This window comes from Calidris pugnax, unplaced genomic scaffold (genome assembly GCF_001431845.1).
Source record: "Calidris pugnax isolate Ruff unplaced genomic scaffold, ASM143184v1 scaffold37, whole genome shotgun sequence".
Lineage (NCBI taxonomy): Eukaryota > Metazoa > Chordata > Aves > Charadriiformes > Scolopacidae > Calidris > Calidris pugnax.
Window position 1 is genome coordinate 115,081 of NW_015090816.1, and position 19,844 is coordinate 134,924.

General features: G+C 49.2%; 1 protein-coding gene across 1 annotated transcript; it reads right to left on the reverse strand.

Annotated features, from left to right (window-relative positions):
• Positions 1 to 2,634: 2,634 nt before the first annotated feature.
• Positions 2,635 to 19,645, reverse strand: DNAJB11 (DnaJ heat shock protein family (Hsp40) member B11). Its single transcript, XM_014939737.1, has 10 exons — positions 19,458 to 19,645; positions 19,144 to 19,300; positions 15,184 to 15,281; positions 13,041 to 13,173; positions 11,933 to 12,075; positions 11,309 to 11,391; positions 10,331 to 10,388; positions 9,679 to 9,790; positions 8,726 to 8,885; positions 2,635 to 3,089 (listed from the first exon to the last, which is right to left on the reverse strand). Exons 1-10 carry the CDS (start codon positions 19,523 to 19,525, stop codon positions 3,025 to 3,027), a joined length of 1,077 nt encoding a protein of 358 aa, XP_014795223.1. The 5' UTR covers positions 19,526 to 19,645; the 3' UTR covers positions 2,635 to 3,024.
• Positions 19,646 to 19,844: the final 199 nt, after the last annotated feature.

Here is a 19,844-nt window from a genome sequence, read left to right on the forward strand (position 1 = left end):
CAAGGACAAGCATTTTGCTGGAGGGGAACAACACGCCCATCTCCAAACCCTCAACAATCCTTGACTCACACGAGGGTTTAGGGTAAAAGGGGACCAAGAAGTTCGGATTTTTTTTATTTATTTTATCTAATTTGATTGCGTAGGAGGAGCTGGAAATGAAGACTGTGCAGGAGGGGATTCCCAGCTCAGGGGTGGGCACCCTCCGGCTGCTTCTTTGGTCCCAAACCAAGAAGAAGAGGTGATGTGGACATCTAAGCCTCCTAAGAAGCGCTTATAGGGGATTAAAGAGTCCAGACAGGCTATAACTCCCTTGACCTCAGTGAAATGTCACTGAAATAGGGGACATGGGATGTCACAGCCACCAAAAAGCTTCCACAGCCACCAACAAACCTCCAGACAAGCCTGGAAGCTTTGCCTGGAGGTGGGAGAGGGGGAGAACCTCAGCTCGGCGTGCACCCCCAGCAGGAGGAGGGCAGGAAGCAGGGCTGCTCGCTAGCGTTTTGGTCTTTCTTTTCTGTTTTTCTTCTCACCCTGGTGAAAGCCAGGGCTTTGCAGCTATTGTAGCTGTTGTATGGGCCTCTCAGGAGCCCAGACCCACAATGAAAAGGAAAAAAAAAAAAAAAAAAACAAACCTAAACCACAGGAAGGAAAAGAATTAGCAGGGAAAGGAAAAAGCAGCAGCAGGAAGAAGCATTTACGCCCGAAATAAATTCACCGGCTGCCGCCGGGGGTGCAGGTAAAAGGCTGCACCACCTTCTCCTGCAGGGAAGTGGAGAATTTGGTGTGAAATCCTGCTTTTTTTTTGGGCTTTACTTCTACAGGGGAGCACCTGCAGCGCGGTCCTGCGCCAGCGGAAGAGGAGGGCAGAAAGGCAACCATGAAACGGGCCCTGGAGGGGCTGAGAGAACAGGAACCAGCCCCACACACAGGGATAGGGGAAGGAGTTTCTTTGAAATCTGAGGTTTCTTTGAAATCTGAAGTTTCTTTGAAATCTAAGCTTTGGGGGGGGGGACGGGGGGGAGAAGCAGGGGGCAGAGCTTCCTACAGACCCTTGGGAAGAGCGGGTCATCAAGTGGGCACACTGGTGGCCTCACCTGAGATTAACACTTATGGTTTGGAGGTTTGGAGGAAGATGAGCCTTGAGATGGAGGGTCTGGCATCCCAGGTTTGTCTCTCCCCCCTCTCTCAGCTGCTCCCAAAGTCCCCCCCGGGCTCTGCCAAGGCAAACCTCCAAAGCATCAAGGCCTCACCTGAGATTAACACTTTTGGAGGTTTGGAGGAAGATGAGCCTCGAGATGGAGGGTCTGGCATCCCGGGTTTGTCTTTCCCCCCTCTCTCAGCTCTTCCCAAAGTCCCCCCTGGGCTCTGCCAAGGCAAACCTCCAAAGCATCCAACAGGAAACCTTCCCGGCGCTGCTGCTTCCGCTGCGTCAGCTCCCGCTGGAGCTCAAGGCTTTGGGTGGGACATTGCTGGACCAAGGGCAGCAGGACACACACTCTCCACCTCTCCCAGCTCAGCTCCGAGCTGCTTCCAACAAAAAAAAAATCCACAATGAGGAAAACCAACAAAAAAAAACCCAACCCCCAAAAATCTACCCTCGAGTCTCCTGCAGCAAATATTTCCACGTAGAAACGCCACATTCCCCACCAGGGAAGGAGGTTAAAAAGCAGGAGCTGTAAAAATCCCACTTTATATCCTTCAAGAGCCCAGAGGGAAGGAGCAGAACACCGTCCTACACTAACAACCACCTCATTTCTCCTGCTGCCTACATCCCTGTCACGGAGAAGCACGAGCCTGACACAGGCTCCTCTGAGACACTGTTCTGAAGAACACGTGGAGATGAGGATGCTTAAAGCAGAGGGGGAGGTCTCCAAGAGAGAGCACAGCGCACGAGAAACCAGGGTTTACCAGGCCCTCGCTGCAAATACAGCAGCTCCAGAGCTTGTGCTGGTGTTTTCAGCCCTGGTGTCACCCTTCACAGCAGCTCCAGGGACCACTCCATCATCACGAGGACTCGCAGCTGAGCCAGGGTGAGGGCTGCTGAAAGACATCACCAGGTAGTTTTTGCTGTTCCAACTCAAACACCTTTATTTCTGTGCTGTTCAGGGTCACCCGTCCTCACAGAGGACAGAGGGCAGGAGGTAAGTGAACTTTTCCAGACAAGCTGTTGGTTACATTCGGGGGGGCAACCAGGAAGAACCAAGGCCACGAGGAGCCATTCCTATTTATTTTCCAAAAATCCTCACCGTGGAAGTCTGAGGAGTCTTTGCTAAGCGGTTGTGACTTCAAATTGAAAACCAAACTTTCATTTTTTTGGGACGTGAGGACTACTTGGTAGTTAAAAGAGTCCACAGGAGCCTTAAGAGACTCCTTTTCTCCTGCTTTTCCAACTGTGTGTGGGGCCTAACGTAGCCCTTAGAGGCTCTCCTGCCACTCCACTCCCAACAGCACCCAAACTCCTGCCCCAGAAACACAGACTCTGAACTAACACCACACTCTGGACTCGGAGGGAAAGGGCAGGAAGGACTGGGATTTAAAAAAATACAACAAAGGAACAAACAACCCCAAACCAACAGAAACTTGGAAGAGACTGACACAAAGGACATTAAAAAAAAGCAGGAGAAGCTATGAAAATATGTTGAGATGGTCGAGAAAAGTCACATCAAAATATATTTAAAAACCAGAAATTCCAATCTGGGTGGAATTTAAAACTCCTTTCCCCAACTTTTTTTTTTTCTTTTCTTCCTTTTTCCTGCTCAAGGAGTCTCTTCGTTGTTCCCGGACGTGGAACGTGATAGGCAGCACCAGGTATGTCCTGAAAAGGGTAGTATTTTCCCCCCCAACTCATCTGAGCACTTCCACAATTTTACAAAGGAAAAAAAAAATAATTATATATACCTCAACAATTGCCCCACCCTCCCTCTTTTCCATTCTCCAGCGGGCAGGAGAAAAAAACCGCAAACAAATCTGACTTTGCCTTTTCGGTTAAGTCCCAGCTTTTTTGTTTTTTTTTTCCTCCAGACATCAATATCCCTGCAATCCATTGTACACCTTCTGCACTGATCCTTGTTTCAACAGCTGTTTGAGACCTGGAAGAGAAAGGAGAGAGCTTTAGGGCATGAAGGGGAGGAGGGCTCTGCTTTTGGATGTTCCTGCTGCACTCACACATCTGGCTCGGGGGTCCCGTGGCACCAGCCTTTCCAGGCTGAGCCCAGGGATCTAAATAATGCAAATATTAAGAGCATCGTTAAGAAAAGAAAAAGAAGGAAACATCCCTCCCAAACCCAGTGGGGCAACAGACAATAGCTCCTGCTATTTTTACTATTTCAAGGTGCTTTCGTGCACTCTCAGGACCACGCGAGGCCGGTGGATCCAGGGAGGAAAAAAAAAATAACAGCCTAGAGCACCACCTTGAGATCCCCACAGGGAGAAATCTGGCTCCCAGAGCAGCTTTGCTGTTGAAATTGAGGATAATTTTATCATCTTAAGTAAAACTGCCACAACAAACAGCTTTCTGAGTTATTTCCAGAGTCTAATTCATCCAGCTCATCTCCCCAGGCTCCCTCTACAGCCCAAGAGGAATCGTAGAAGATGGGGAAGGCTGCGTTTGAGTCCTTCTGGACTAATGAGTAATTAGAAAGCAGAGGTTTTCATGCTGGTATGTGGTGCCTGGAGACACTACTGTCCACTAGAAGTAGCCCCTGAAGGCAAGTAAAAGCAGCAATCTTGTCTGTGGGCTTAAATATCCTACGGAAGGTTGAAAAGCTGGAGTTTTTTTGAAACCCACTGTTTCACAGAGGAATCCAGATGGCTACAAATACCATCCTCCCCACCCCTGAAAGCCCATTCATCAAATATTTCAAAGACCTGACTGCTCTGGGGTCCTGTCAGTACCAAATTCTTAGCAGAGCAGAGTAAGAGAAGAGTGAGTCAGCTCTTAAAACCATAATAGCTCATCTAACTGGGGTCAGCACGTTCAGGAAAAGGCTGGCAGGTCTTCCCTGCTACTTAAAGGGCAAATCCACACACAGCAGAGGAAGCAGAGTGGCAAGAATGGATGTGTCACGCTGTTTTTCCAGAGATAAGCAGAGGGGACTCCCTCTTTAGAGTCAGCCTGGTGACACACTGCCCTCAGGGCACGGCAGCATCTCTGCTCTGACCAGCACCAGAAGCCCCTGAGCCTGAGCAGGAGCTGTTGGGACCCAAAAATAGAGACCTAAGCCCTAGATAACTTTCAAATAATAATTAAAAAATAAATAAAATCAAGCTAAACTGTCACAATATTGCTGTTGGAAGGGGGGGCTGGATGCTTTACATGTTTGTACAACAGGGCAGATTAGGCTGCCTAGAAAACTCTGTAGGAGATGGTGGCTTTAAGTGAGAGAGAGAGAGGATCAGTAATTAAATCGGCCAAATTTACCTCTACAGGAGAAGAGCCCCATCACCCAAGCTTTCAGGGATGCAACCCTTCCTCAGGACTAATCCAGCTAAAAGAGAGTATGTCTCCCTGCAAACCTTCTCCTGTTTGCCTGCCCTTCAGTCACCCTGGCTACAAATACTCCTGTCCTTTCAGAACTGGTGATTTGATGTGTGAGGGTCACGGTAGCTCTTCTTAAAATACTGGAAAACTATCACAGAATCACAGAATCTTCTAGGTTGGAAGGGACCTTAAAGATCATCTTGTCCAACCGTCAACCTGACTGACAAAAATAGACACCCACACAACAACAATCCTGGAAGTGACAACTGGAACCAAGACAGTGCCCTGCCAAGCAATTCATGCCTCTTCCCAGAGAACTCCCAACTTTTTCTACATTCAGAAACACCCCCAAGAGCAGGGCAAAGCGAGTCCCTCCACAGGAGCTGCTCATCATCAAGGATGGGTCATTCTCCAGGGCAGTGTGAGGCAAGTTCACTTCCCTTCCAGAGCCAGAGGAGGCTCAGAGGTGCTTCCTGGCTGATGGGCAAGAGGATGTGCCTCCTGGATGTGCAGTTCTTCGAAAGGAAGGACATGGCTGGAGAAAGGTGTGCTCCCGTAACCCTGACAAAAGCAGGATCAACACCATTCCCATCCCTCATTTCCTGCTGGCGAGCTCTAGGCAGCTGCCTGCTGGCCTAAAGGACACCCTCATCAGTGCACAGGATATTTCAGCACATATCTCATGTTCAATCAGGAATTCCAGCCAGGAATCCTGACGTTGGGTGCTGCTGCACCTCAGGTATTTTATTTTTATATTTTTTTTTTAAATAGAGCCAACTTTGAGATTTTTCTGACACCCCCAGTAGGTGAGAGGCTACAAGACAACACTTTGCTGCCAGCCACCGCTCTCTGAGCACTCCAGAGTTAAAGCATGGGATCCAAAGCTCCCCCAAACCACAACAAACAGGCGTCAGTAGAGATGAATGAGAGATTATGTCAAAGAGAAAGTCATCTCTTATCAACAAGCAATAAATTCCCTGATGTCACACTGGCAGGAAAAGCAAGCATATTATTTCTCTGACTCTAAAGCTTACGCTGACCAGCGGTGCTCTTGGAGTCACAGATATCTTCTGACTGCCCCAGGAGCTGGACATATGGTTAGGAGATAAGGAATTAGGACCACTGCCAACAATAAGACAAAAAAAAAGGGATGTTTTGAGTTCTGAAGCCTACAGTCTTCCTTTGAATGTGTACACTGAACTGCTGCCACACAACGCGAAGAGACCTATTCCCTCAAAAAAACTCCCCAAATCACTGGGTGTTTGGAGATATCGTAGCACACAGAAAGGCATCTGACTGCCTACCCAGTCACCTTCCCCTGGGAAGGGTGGAATTGCTTTAGGAGGGAGTGAAACACCCAAAGGCCCCTGCCTGAACACACTCATGCCAGTCCCATCACCTCCCTGTTCCTGGGATATCCGTAAAGGTGCGCAAGCAATTCTGATAAACACACAGGTTTCTGTCGCTGCTCTTTGCCCAGTCTCTTCACAAACTGCCAAGAGCAACAGCTGGAAAAACCTCACGTCTGTTCATAGAATCATAGAATTGCCCAGTCTGGAAGGGACCTCCAAAGGTCATCTAGTCCCACCCCCCCGCAGTCAGCAGGGACACCCCCAACCAGACCAGGTTGCCCAGGGCCTCATCGAGCCTCTCCTTGAATATCTCCAGGGAAGGGGCCTCAACCACCTCCCTGGGCAACCTGTTCCAGTGCTCCACCACCCTCACAGTGAAGAACCCTCTCCTCATCTCCAGTCTAAATCTGTTCCCCTCCAGCTTGAAGCCATTGCCCCTCGTCCTGTCACTGCAGGCCTTTCTAAACAGGCTCTCCCCAGCCTTCCTGTAGGCTCCCTTCAGGTACTGGAAGGCTGCTATTAGGTCTCCCCGGAGCCTCCTCTTCTCCAGGCTGAACAACCCCAGCTCCCTCAGCCTGTCCTCGGAGCAGAGGTGCTCCATCCCCCTGATCATCCTTGTGGCCCTCCTCTGGACCCTCTCCATCAGGTCCATGTCCTTCTTATATTGAGGGCTCCAGACCTGCACACAGTACTCCAGGTGAGGTCTCACCAGAGCAGAGTAAAGTGAAGAATCCCCTCTCTGGACCTGCTGGCAACGCTTCTTTTGATGCAGCCCAGGATGGGATTGGCCTTCTGGGCTGCAGCTGCCCACTGCCTGCTCATGTCCAGCTTCTCATCCACCAGCACCCCCAAGTCCCTTTCCTCAGGGCTGCTTTCTAATCCCTCACCCCCTAGTTTGTATTGGTGGCGAGGATCGTTCCGGCCCAGGTGCAGAACCTTGCATTTGTTCTTGTTGAACCTCATGAGGTTCACCTGGGCCCACCTCTCCAGCCTGTCCAGGTCCTTTTGGATGACATCCCATCCCTCTGGTGTATCAACAACACCACACAGCTTGGTACCGTCTGCAAACTTGCTGATAGTGCCTTTAATCTCCCTGTCTATATCATTGATAAAAATGTTAAACAGTATTGGCCCCAGCACGGACCCTTGAGGGACACCACTTGTGACTGGTTTCCATCTGGACTTTGAGCCATTGAGTACCACCCTCTGGATGCGACCATCCAGCCAGTTCCTTATCCACTGAACAGTCCACCATGTTCGAGAGGTGGTGTCACCTTATGAAGCTTCGAGAAGGCCAGCAGAGCCTGGAATGAGGCTTCACTGCTCCACCACAACAAACAGGAAAGCAAAGGGGTCAAAACACAGCCCTCACAGCCCCAACAGCTGCAGGAAGAGCCACAGAACATCAGTCAGGAGCTGGAGCTACCAGCTGGGCTCCAAGTGGTAGCCAGCACAGTGTCACCAATGCAGCACTAAGTCCTGCAGAGCTGAGAGGAGCCCACCCAGGGCTTGGCTTCCCTCTACAAACCTCAGGAGTCCAGGAAAGCTGTGCATTTTCCCCATTCTACCAGGACAGCTGCCAGATTCCACTAAAAGGCCACCTCCAGAAGAAGAAAGTATGATACCCTGAGCAGCAGGAAGAAGTTCTGGGGAGGGGAATTTTCTGAAGGGCAGCACTGGTAGGTGTCAAGAACTTTTTTGCCCTGTGGCAGAGGACGTGGCCCTTGATGCCTACTCTGATGCCTTGCACAGAGTGGCAGAACCCACTGCAGAGGCTGCTGAAGCAAAGAGGGGTTTCCAGCTTGGAGTGCAGCAGAGTCCAGAGAAGGGTGACAAAGATGGTGAGGGGTCTGGAGAATAAGTCTTATGAGAAGAGGCTGAGGGAGCTGGGGGTGTTCAGCCTGGAGAAGAGGAGGCTGAGGGGAGACCTTATTGCTCTCTCCAACTCCCTGAAAGGAGGGTGTAGAGAGGTGGGGGTCGGTCTCTTTTCTCAAGTCACAGGCGACAGGACGAGAGGAAATGGCCTCAAGTTGCCCCAGGGGAGGTTCAGGCTGGATATTAGGAACAATTTTTTCCCTGAAAGGGTTCTCAGCCATTGGAATGGGCTGCCCAGGGAGGTGGTTGAGGCCCCATCCCTGGAGGTGTTCAAAAGACGGGTTGATGTAGTGCTGGGAGGTCTGGTTTAGTGATGATGCTCCTTGTTTGTTGTGTGGGTGTCTATTTTTGTCAGTTGGGTTGACGGTTGGACAAGATGATCTTTAAGGTCCCTTCCAACCTAGAAGATTCTGTGATTCTGTGATTTGCCCTCCCAGGGTTTCTACATGGTTCATCAAGTTTCCATTTGAATACTGACACTGAAAAGCAGGTCTCTCCCACCAGACATCTCCATTGCACCCTTCCTCCCTATAAAAACAAAGCACTTGGGGTAGGAGGAGATGCAGAGAGGAACAATCCTTCTCCTGATGCTGCCTGACACTCTTTACCCTTGACAGCAGAGGGATTTTCACCACTCTTGCCTCCAAGAAAAGTGGAAACAAGGGTTGGAAAACCGCTTTGTGATCCCATTCCAGCCAAGGCAAAGCAGACAGAGGCTAAGCCCAGGGAGTCTCTCAGCTCAGACAGATGGCCAGCTACCAAACAAAGCACTCCATCCCAGTGGTGGCACATCCCAGCCCCTGATCTGGCTCCCTACCACTGCAGCAGCCACTTCAAAGGGAAAAGGCAGTTAATCACAGGGCATCAGCCAACCTGTGAGGTTGTACAAGGGGCAGAGGGAGAGGAGAGCCCCTCCTGACCACCACAGGCCACTGCTGTGGTTGTGCCAAGCTCTTATCAGCGCCGGGGAGAGGTCTGTGCAGGCCCTGCTGTGACAAGAGCTTGATAAAACACGCACCTTCCCGCTGCTCGTTTGTCAGTTGCTCTTTGGGGAACTCCACATCGAATGTTATTATTAGTGAGCCTTTGATATTATTGTTATCAAAATTTGGAAGACCTTCTCCTTTCTTCCAGAGTTTGGCCCCGGGTTTTGTGATTTTATCCCGAGCAACGTGAACCTAGAGAAAAGAGAAATTTCAGAAGGTTGTTAGCGTGCTGTGTGCGTACCCCAATACCCTTTCCAACCCAAAGAATCATAGAATAGAATCATAGAATCATTGAGGTTGGAAGAGACCCTTGGGATCATCGAGTCCAACCATCTCCCCTACTCTACAAAGTCCTCCCCTACACCATGTCCCTCAGTACCCCATCTAAACGGCCCTTAAACACATCCAGGGATGGTGACTCCACCCCCTCCCTGGGCAGCCTGTTCCAATGCCCGACCACTCTTTCAGTGAAAAATTCCTTCCTCATGTTCAATCTAAACCTCCCCTGTTGGAGCTTGAAGCCGTTCCCTCTCGTTCTGTCACTAATTACCTGTGAGAAGAGACCAGCACCAACCTCTCTACAGTGTCCTTTCAAGTAGTTGTAGAGAGTGATGAGGTCTCCCCTCAGCCTCCTCTTCCTCATACTAAACAGCCCCAGAGCTTCAACTGATATTGATTCCTTGCCAAAAATCAGTGATATTCAGGGGGTCCAAGCAGCATCACTGCCAGGACACCTACCAGAACTACCACCACTCAAAGACAGCACACGCAGTGACTGCTGTGCCAGCCTGGAACCCAGCCCCACACTGTGCACCCCTTGCACAGAGTCTGTTTTGGCCACAGGAATTGGTCTGGAAGTCTCCAGCAGAGGGGACACCGTACACAACCAGCAGCTGCAGGGACCTCGAGCGAGGTAATCCTCAGCACAGGAGACCTACAGTGAAATTCTGTTTCCACACACCAAGAAAGCAAACCCTTGCCTCACCTTGTGCCCATCCAAGTGGGCGATATCCATTTCAAAGCCTGTAAGTGCCTCGACCAGCGAGATTGTCACATTTGTATACAAGTCATCTCCCCTTCTCTCAAAAACTGGGTGCCTGCAGAAATAAGAGACATGCAACTTTTCTCCTTCCCCATAGAAGGGTCCTTTACCTCCCCCCCTCCCAACCTCTCTGTGCGAGTTTGGTGCATTAACAAATCCAAGCGGAAGGGAAGAATGAATGAAATTGAGCTTTGTTTTCCTGTGTGAGATATGTGCTACTAATAACCTTTCTATTTCTAGGGCAATGAGTGGCGAGGCGTGGCAAGAAGCTGTGACTCATGCCAACGATTTTCTTAGCAGTGCATTTCCTTACAATAGGGAGATACCATGTTTATGGAAAAGCGGAGATATTTCAAGTGATTCACACAGAAGCAACTAATGCATGCCAGAATTCAAGCCAAACAAAATAAAAATAAAAAATTCTGTGATTCTATGATGTGATGCCATCCTCCACAGCCAGATCCTTGGCTTCACCATCTGGGCTGAAGGGTAAGCTAAATGCTAGCCAAAGCTGGCAATGCTGAGCCAGGAAGTTGTGTGCAAGCTTTCTCCAGATGAACCAGAAAGAGCGGTCTAACTGGGGCCAGCTACTTACTTCAGAACTTTTATTCGGAAGCGCAAATCACCTGGCTCCCCATCAACATGGGGTTCACCTAGGGAAAAGAAAGAAAAGCTGTGTTTAAAGGAGCTAGTTAAGAACAACTGAAGAAACAAGCAGAGTATTAAACAATAGAGATTTGCAGCTCACACATTAAAGGAAAAAAAACCAACCAAACCAACTAGTTGATCTTTACATGGCCAAAACCCCTGCTTAGACACAGCTGGAGAAGGACTCTTTGCCAGGAGGTGTAATGATAGGACAAAGGGAAACGGTTTTAAATTGGAAGCAGAAAGATTCAGATTAGATCTCAGGAAGAAATTTTTTACTATGAGGGGGGTGAGACACTGGAACAGGTTGCCCAGAGAAGCTGTGGATGCCCCCTCCCTGGAAGTGTTCAAGGCCAGGCTGGATGGGACCTTGAGCAACCTGGTCTGGTGGGAGGTGTCCCTGCCCATGGCAGGGGGTTGGAACTAGATGATCTTTGAGGTCCCTTCCAACCCAAACCATTCTGTGATTCTATAATCTGTTATTGAAGAGCCTAGGACTTTCTGATTGTTGCCTCAATGAGCTCCTCCCTCTCTGCTTTCTGAAAGACTTGCCTGCATGCTAATGATGGCCTTTGCTTGCTGAAGGACTTCTCTCCTTGGGCAGAGGGGATTCCCTCACATACTCAAGCCTGAAACTGATGCTCCTACTCAAAAGTTATCCGAAACATCAGATTTGGAGGGTTTTTTTGTGTATGTGTGTGCCCATGCCCTCAGTAGCAGCAAAGGGAGCAGGAACTCAGACTGTTATCCAGACTTAGAGAGCGTGCTCCTAGATTTCAGCAGCCTGCAGAGGATGCAGCACACAAACCACACACATGCTGATCAGTCACCAAAGCAGGGCGTGGACACTTTCACTGCCAGGAAGATCAGTCTTGCATCACCAAAAAGGAGCAAGTCAAAGCAGAGCAGCTGGGCACATACATACCTTCACCAATGAAGGGATACTCCATACCATCCCTCACGCCTGGCTCGATCTCCACCTCCAGCGTCCGCTCCTCGTTCACAAGCCTGCAAAGGGGAAGAGCAAACACTAAGTTTTCAACACCTACTTATGTTACTGGGGTAATGAGAAGACCCCCCCACAAGTTACCACTCTCTCCTTGCTCACATCTAAAACTGGAGGGCGAGTGCTGCCTTTTCTTGAGTGCTGATACTCATCCAGCAGAGAAGGCAAAGTTAAGCTCCTAAACACACAACGAGTGTCTGGATGTGTGACTACCCCACAGTATTCCACATGCAACTCTTCCCAGCTGGAAACCATGGGCTACCCTGGCTTTGTTTATTCAGATTTAGTTGTGGGATTTTAACTCTGAACGACTCTGACCGATTATTCAAGGAATAAGAGGCTGAAAGAGCAAACTGGGGAGCTCTACATCTAATAGAGCTGATCACCTCTACTGCAAGAATAAAGGGTGGCTCCTCGAAATGAGAAACCTGTGCTAAGTTTCTCCAAATCCCCCAGGTCTTGCTGGTAGTACAGACACTTTCCTCCATCTAGTGGCAGGTTTTGAATAAACATCCATAGAGCAGCTAAGAGCTGAGAACTCACTTGACGTTGGGACATTCATCACAAACCACCTCTTGAGTCATCTGGAAACGGCCAGGACCCAACTGGGTGGTCCTCATCTCCTGCCGGCAATTGCATTTCCGTTTGCCAGGTGCCTGTCTCGCCACTGGCTTGTTCCTGACAACCTGCACGAGAGAGGAAGAAGTTGACACCAGCACTGGTGGCACCCCTGGGTCTTCACAAGGGTCTGGATCTCTCCAACAGCCTGAACATAGCTTGGGTTTTTTCTTTTTAATGCCCTCTCTGCTGCCTCCACAGTAGCTCTACGTGGTCATGGCAAAAGATGCCCGATAAGTTTTCACCTTCCACTTCTTGCTGACCAAACATTAAATACCCAAATATCAGGGAAAAAAAAAAATCCTGATACCACTATTACCATTTTCCTTCTTTTCCTGGCACATCTTTCTAAACAGGGAAGGTAACACTAGGATGAAACATCTGACACCACTGGTTACAATAGCCTCCTCGTTCCACACAACAGACAAAATTATTTGGAGCTCCCCATTTACCCAGACACAACATAAACTCAATCAATGCAAATTCTAACATGCAGAATAGCAGGGATTGTCAGCTCCAGTAGCATAGCTTGCTTAAAAATGAAACAGATATAAAAATTAAAAGGCCACCACACATTTCCATGTAATGAAAAATTTGCAATGACACGTTTGGCCACATAAGGAGTCTGAAAATCCTCAAGAAGGTTCTGCAAGAATCACAAAATTCATTGGAGGCTTATGAATGGGACCTCAAATATCACTAAATTCTAGAGAGACCACTTACACCTTTTCCAACTGGGCTACTGCAATAAAAAAAAAAAGCTACAACTAGTCACCAACAGCCAATAAATAAGCTATTATCACAAGAAGCATCCCTTTATTCATCGTTGCCATGGGGCAATTTCTCTATAAATGTATCGTTTCTTCAGTTAACTGCTAGCAAATAGCATCACAACATCCTCCACTGGCAGATACTGAGCATCTGTTTCAGTTCTGTTCTTCAGGAGCAGATATTACTCTGAGCAGTCACCAGGCCAGGCCTCTCAAACCTGACAAGACCTGGGAAAGACCAACAGTCAAATGGTCAAACTTACTTCTACGAAGTTTCCTGAATACACCTCCTCCAGTGTAACCTCCAGGTCCACGATGATGTCGCTTCCTCGGGGAATGTTCCTGTCTTGTTGGCGAGGGTTACCTCCAAACATGAATCCAAAGTCCCCAAAGAAGCTGGAGTAAAGCACATCAATTAGTCAGGAAGGGATTCTGATCAAACGAGGCTTTGATGAAGAGAGTTGCCCAAGGCAGCACCAACTCGGTTTGCTGAGCACATCTGAGGGTAACAGTTTTAAACTGAAAGAGGGGAGATTTAGATTAGATACCAGAAAGAACTTCTTTGCTGTGAGGGTGGTGAGAGCCTGGCCCAGGTTGCCCAGAGAAGCTGTGGCTGCCCCATCCCTGGAGGGGTCCAAGGCCAGGTTGGAGGGGGCTTGGAGCAACCTCCTGGTCTGGTGGGAGGTGTCCCTGCCCAGGGCAGGAGGTTGGGACTGGATGGTCTTTGAGGTCCCTTCCAACTCTGATCATTCTATGATTCTATGCTTCATGATTCCTAGAGAACAGCCTCCTCACAGTGAAAAAGCACCATAATAAACCCAGATACCTCTTTTTGCTCCTCCAGGACCCAAGCTAACGCCCTCAAACAAAGTGGCCACTTTGGAAGAGTTTTCTTTACTAAAGAAAACAAATTTTGGAGCAGGAGTTGAATGCCAGCAGCTCAAAATCTGACCACTGCCTAAGGGAAGAGCCTCTCTGTACTGCACTGGTGCTCAGCTACCATCACCATGAGGTGCAACCTCTGAGCACTGCTGCACCTCTGGCACTGCAAGTCAGTGCTAGCAGGTTTTCAGCAGTTTGAGGAGAAGAGGCATGAGGAAAAAAACCCACCTTCCTAGCAAGTCTGCTTATTCTTCCTCAAAACAGACCAGCAGAAAGCATGAGGATGACAAGAGATGAGCACCTTAAGGAATTTTTAGTCAATTTGTGCCAAGCAGAACCAAAGAGGGCTTAAACAAAGAGAAAATCAGGTTCTGCCCGAGCAACATGCAAGTGCCTTCAGGTTTGGATGATCCAAATTCTAGAGCTGCTCTGAAGTGGAGCTTAAGTCACTACAGCATTATTGTGCTAAAGTGACCCCCAAAGTGCACGCAGGATCCGTGCCAAGGGGTTAAACACCAATCACACACCAGATAAACGTGTAAGAACTTTGAGTTAAGGCAGCTGCAGCACCTGACAAGGCACCCACGCCAGCGCCGCAGCTTGCCAAGTGAGCAAGAGCTGTCCAGGTGAGAAGACACCACTGGGCCCCACTCACTGCTCTTGAAGGAAGGACTGATGCAAGACAACTGGAAGCTGCAGGTGGGATATCCACTCTAAACTTAATTTCTGCAAATTCTTAATTGTCACTTCAGATCAGTGCCTCCTGGCTGGGTAAAAGACCTTAACAGAGGATTTACCCAGGTCAAACATGCGTGTGTCACAAAATTAGAGCCCCAACTATAGTGGTGGGGCATTGGAACAGGCTGCCCAGGGAGGGGGTTGAGTCACCATCCCTGGATGTGTTTAAGGGACATTTAGATGGGGTACTGAGGGATATCATAGAATCATAGAATTGTCTAGGTTGGAAGACACCCTTGGGATCATCGAGTCCAACCATCTCCCCTACTCTACAAAGTCCTCCCCTACACCATGTCCCTCAGTACCCCATCTAAACGGCCCTTAAACACAGCCAGGGATGGGGACTCCACCCCCTCCCTGGGCAGCCTGTTCCAATGCCCGACCACTCTTTCGGTGAAAAATTCCTTCCTAATGTTCAATCTAAACCTCCCCTGTTGGAGCTTGAAGCCATTCCCTCTTGTTCTGTCACTAATTACCTGTGAGAAGAGACCAGCACCAACCTCTCTACAGTGTCCTTTCAAGTAGTTGTAGAGAGTGATGAGGTCTCCCCTCAGCCTCCTCTTCCTCACACTAAACAGCCCCAACTCCCTCAGCCGCTCCTCAGACGATTTGTTTTCCAGCCCCCTCACCAGCTCCGTTGCCCTCCTCTGCACTCGCTCCAGCACCTCCAGATCTCTCTTGTATCGAGGTGCCCAAAACTAGGGTAGATGGTTGGACTCGATCCCAAGGGTCTCTTCCAACCTGAATAATTCCATAGAATAGCCTGAACTGGCAAAATCTCCTTACTGTGAGAAGATGTCTCCATGGGAGCTCTGGTGCCCATCCTTCAGTCCCTCCTCACCGTACGCATCGTACTGCTTCCTCTTCTCCTCATCCGACAGCACCTGGCAAAGGGAGGGGAGACAAGACATTCACCCCCAGCTCAACTGGGAGCACAGCTCCGAGAGGAAGCTCCCCAGTTCTCCTCACTGGGGGACAAGTGGCACTGATTTACACTACAGAAGCACTGGCTAGGACTTGCTGGCTGCACTGGACTTAAAAAAGATAAACATTTATCAGTTAACCCCATAAAAAGTAGGGTTAGTTTGTTAAAACAGCAGAAGCAACATGGAAAATATTAACAATACTGAGTTTATCTTAAGAATTAAAAAAAGAATCAGAAGGAATAATTGAAATCAGTTCCTACAAAGCAGGACACGGGAAAAAAAAAAACAACCACAGTTTGGTCTTCAAGCACACAGAATGTGTATTTCTCTAACTGCTATTTTGTAATAATTAGCAACGATGGCAAATTTGCCTGACAAGTTGAAACCTGCCTAACACAGCCACTCTGCACCACTCTGAATGCTGGCCCTCATTCCTAAAGGCAGGAAAAGTTAGAAGTAACTTTGGTACTGAGGCAGAATAACACATCCCAACACACATGACTTTCAAGTCTGAATAGTTTCAGTTTTAATTCCCAAGTATTGATCTCTGCTCTTTCATCCCCCAGAGATGCAGAAGTTTCCAGTCACACTTAGCCTTCCGTCCCCTGTTGATCCTAAATGCCCAGGTCAGCTTTCAGAAGGCTAGAGTGGGGTGAAAGCAGGTGGAGATGGAACTAAAAAGGTGGAGAAGCTGGCTAAACCGTGAAAACCAGTCTGAAATTGTAACCAATGACAAATGCTAGCAATGGGTGGGGGGAGGAACCCCAAACAGCAGTAACTTTACTAACTTCATCTGCAGGTAAGAGTTCAATTCTCCCTTTGCCACTTCAGATTTTGCATTAAAACACACATTTCCTAAAACTGGGATAAAGCTTTCCCTTTTGTGACTCGTTGGAGTCAGAGCCAAGCTCCTCTGGTAGAGCACCACACAGTACTGAGGATATCACCAGCAATAAGAAAGGAATTAAGAACATAAAATATTAGCCTTTCCATTTTTCCACAGGCTGTTGGAGAACACAACTCCCAGAACACAATTTCGAGCACAAGGAAGAGAGTTCTTGTTTGTTAAGTTGCCTTGAAAGCAAAGCAACTACTTTGGGTAAACTGAGGGGAAAAAAAAAAACCAAAACACAACCCTGGAAACTCCACCCTCAAACCATCCTGAGACTAATGACTACGGTTCCCTCAGGTGGGATCACTCTCCTGTCTAATTGAAACAGCTGTGTTCAGACCACACAGCTGCAGGGTGGAAATCACTTAGGCTGCTAAAATGAAGGAGACCATTAGTTTAATTAACCTACTTTCCCCACAATTTATTATTTTTTTTTTTTGGAAGACTTTGCTGCGGATCATCAGCTGGCCAATCCGTGAGCAGTGGTACTACCCACAGAGGCTGTCGCTTTGGGGCAAAAAGCATCTTGGTTTAGGTTATAAGGGAAACATAACTCTAGCTCCCTTTTGCCCTAATCAAATCCACACGCTGCACCTTGTAGCTCGTTTAGTGGGAGGATTTGTAAGCTCTACTGGCTAAACAGAGACAAAACCAGACTTTGCAGGACATCAAAACGTTACTTCTTCCAAACCTGTTTCAAAAACCATGTCCATCAATCCTGGATTTTAATGTTCTGACACATCTTTCTTCAACAAGCAGCACTCAAAGACTCTGAAAGGAGGTTTCCAAGTTTAATCCTCACCAGCACCCAGCAAGAGCTCGTTGCATTCCTACTGTGCTAGCACTAGAGCTTCACACCATGTTAAACAACTCAGCTGGTGTTGTGCTTCAATAACACCCTGGTTAGAAAGAGGGACACCCAGTCTCTGCTCACAACAGCTAATATTCAGGTACTCCTGCCACCACGTCCCCTGATGATTTGATTTTTACAACCACTTTTAACAGAAAAGTACTCTCAACTGTTACGATACTAAAGAATTAAATACCCTGGGACTTGGGGAAGAAATAGAGAAACACTTCCCATTCGTAAAGTACAGTCAAATATGACAAGATCCCAACTCACTGAAATTACAAACTCACTGAAATTACAAGCTCTCAGAATAAACTGCCTGCATCAATCTGCAGATGCTGCAAATGATGGGTAACAAATACTTTTTTCCATAAAAAAACCCCAACTTCTTTACAGTCACTGCTTTCCCTGTGATGGTTCAGCCAGTTTATTTAAGAGTAGATAAGTCTCAACTAAAAAGAGGTCCCACCTCTGATACAAAAATAAAGTCAATGTGTTTTCTTTTTGACCAAAGAGGAATGCATTCAAGCTTCTTCTCTCACTTCCTCATTCATTTGATATTTGCATATCTAAAGAGCAGAGGAGCATCAGGGATGGAAGCAGGAGCCACAGCTGCAGGCTGAGCAGCAGCAGCACCACCCTGCAGCAGGAACTCACAACTTTTTCCTTCTGAAGCTCAGTTCCTCAGAGGCAACAACTCTCCCACCCAAACAACCCACTGGTGCAAGCAAGACCCTGGTGGACCTGCCTCTAGAAATTCTGGCTGGTCAACACCATCTTCCCCAGGGGCCAGCAGGAGCAGATGGAAACCAACTGTGGCAGAAGGGAGATAAATAGGACAGAGAACATGGAAGAAACAGATCCTATCACCCTGCTTAAATTGCATTAACATGTACGTACGTAGCAGAGAAAGCAGGCTTTGACTTAAAACGTTTGGCTAAGAGAATAATCTATATGGGATTTATATAATGCACTGTGCTATTAGTGCCAGGTGTCATTTGTATGCTACTTTATTATCATGGAAACAACAGGGATCCTCATGCCTGTGTGACCCATCATTATTTTTCCCCACCACAATATCTTCTAAAAGACAGGCCAACCACCTTTTGGCTCCTGCCACCTCAGACTTACTGGCAGCCAGGCCCCATACAGACACACACTTGCTCCTGTGCCAGTGCTTACAACTGATGCAACTCTATTTCTTCCTCAGAGAACTACCAATAAATACCAAATAACTTTAACTTGCTGCCTTCACTTTCTCCTGGCTAAGCGAGCCAAGATCTTTTATTGCCCTCCAACAGAAGGAGCTCTCTAATCAACCTGGCAGCCTCTCTACCTTTGGTTTTTTATTTAGTAGAATATCTGAAATTTAATCTAGTAATAGGGGGAGGATGGATTGCACTGTGTCCTATAAAAGGAAGGGCCTTTATATTTCCTAGAAGCCTTCCTTTCTCATTCTCCTGAGTGTTATAGGATGAAGCCTATAGACCTGGAGAAGAGAAGGCTTTGAGGAGACTCCACAGGCCCTTCCAGTCCCTTAAGGGGTTCCCGGAGAAATGGGGAGGGACTCTGGATCAGGGAGGGGGAGTTATGGGAGGAGGGGGAAGGGTTTGACACTGAAAGAGGGGAGATGGAGCTGAGATGTGGGGAAGAACTTGTTTGGTGGGAGGGTGGTGAGAGCCTGGCCCAGGTTGCCCAGAGAAGCTGTGGCTGCCCCATCCCTGGAGGGGTTCAAGGGCAGGTTGGAGGGGGCTTGGAGCAACCTGGGCTGGTGGGAGGTGTCCCTGCCCAGGGCAGGGGGGTTGGAACTGAATGATCTTTAAGTTCCCTTCCAACCCAAACCATTCTGTGATTCTAAGCTTCATGACACCACTCGTGAGCCGAGCTCAGCTTCATACTCCCAGCATGTTTTACCATGAACCCTCCCCACCCTTCACAACCTGGGAAAAGCCAAAGGTTCTCTTAAGTTCCTCACAACAGGGTGCACACCTTCACCCCTCCCCTTCCCCGGAGCTCATGCACCGTACCGTACACCACGGGCTGTGCGTGTGTAGGGGGGGGATAACCGCCAGCCTCACCTCATAGGCAGCTCCCAGGTCTTGAAACTTCTCCTGCGCCCGGGGGTCGTCGGGGTTCCTGTCGGGATGGAGCTGCAGCGCCAGTTTCCGGTAGGCCTTCTTGATGTCCTTGATGGAGGCGCCGCGGGACACCCCCAGGATCTTGTAGAAGTCCCTCCTGCCGGGGGGGGGAAGGAGAGAAAGAGGGAAAGCCCCCTCAGCGCCCAGCCCGAGGCGGGGAGACAGGTAGGCCCGGCGCTGAGGCGATGGGGGGGGGGCGTTAAGGCCGGTGTGTGTGTGTGTGAGGCCCGGGGGGGGGGGGGGGGGGCACTCACCCGGCGGCGGCCTCCCCGCAGAGGCAGAGCAGCAGGAGGCAGAGGCGGCCGAGCCAGCCGGGGGCCATGGCGGGGAGGCGGCGGTCTCCGGGCGGGGCCGTAGCGCCTCAGCCGCCCGCCCCGGCCCGGCCACCATTAGACGCTGTACGAGCGGAGGAACCCGGCGACCAGAGAGGGCCCAGCCAATAGGAGAGCGCCGCAGCCCCCGCGCGCCGCCCGCCGCCAGCCTATCGGCTGCGAACACTTCACCGCCACCGGCCAATCGCCTGGCAGGGCGTCGGCTCGCAGCCCCGCCGCGCCCAATCGCGGCTCAGCGCGTCCTGCCCGCGCCCTGCCCTATCGCCGCGCGGGAGGGCGAGTTTTGCCCAATCACAGAGCGCGGCGCTT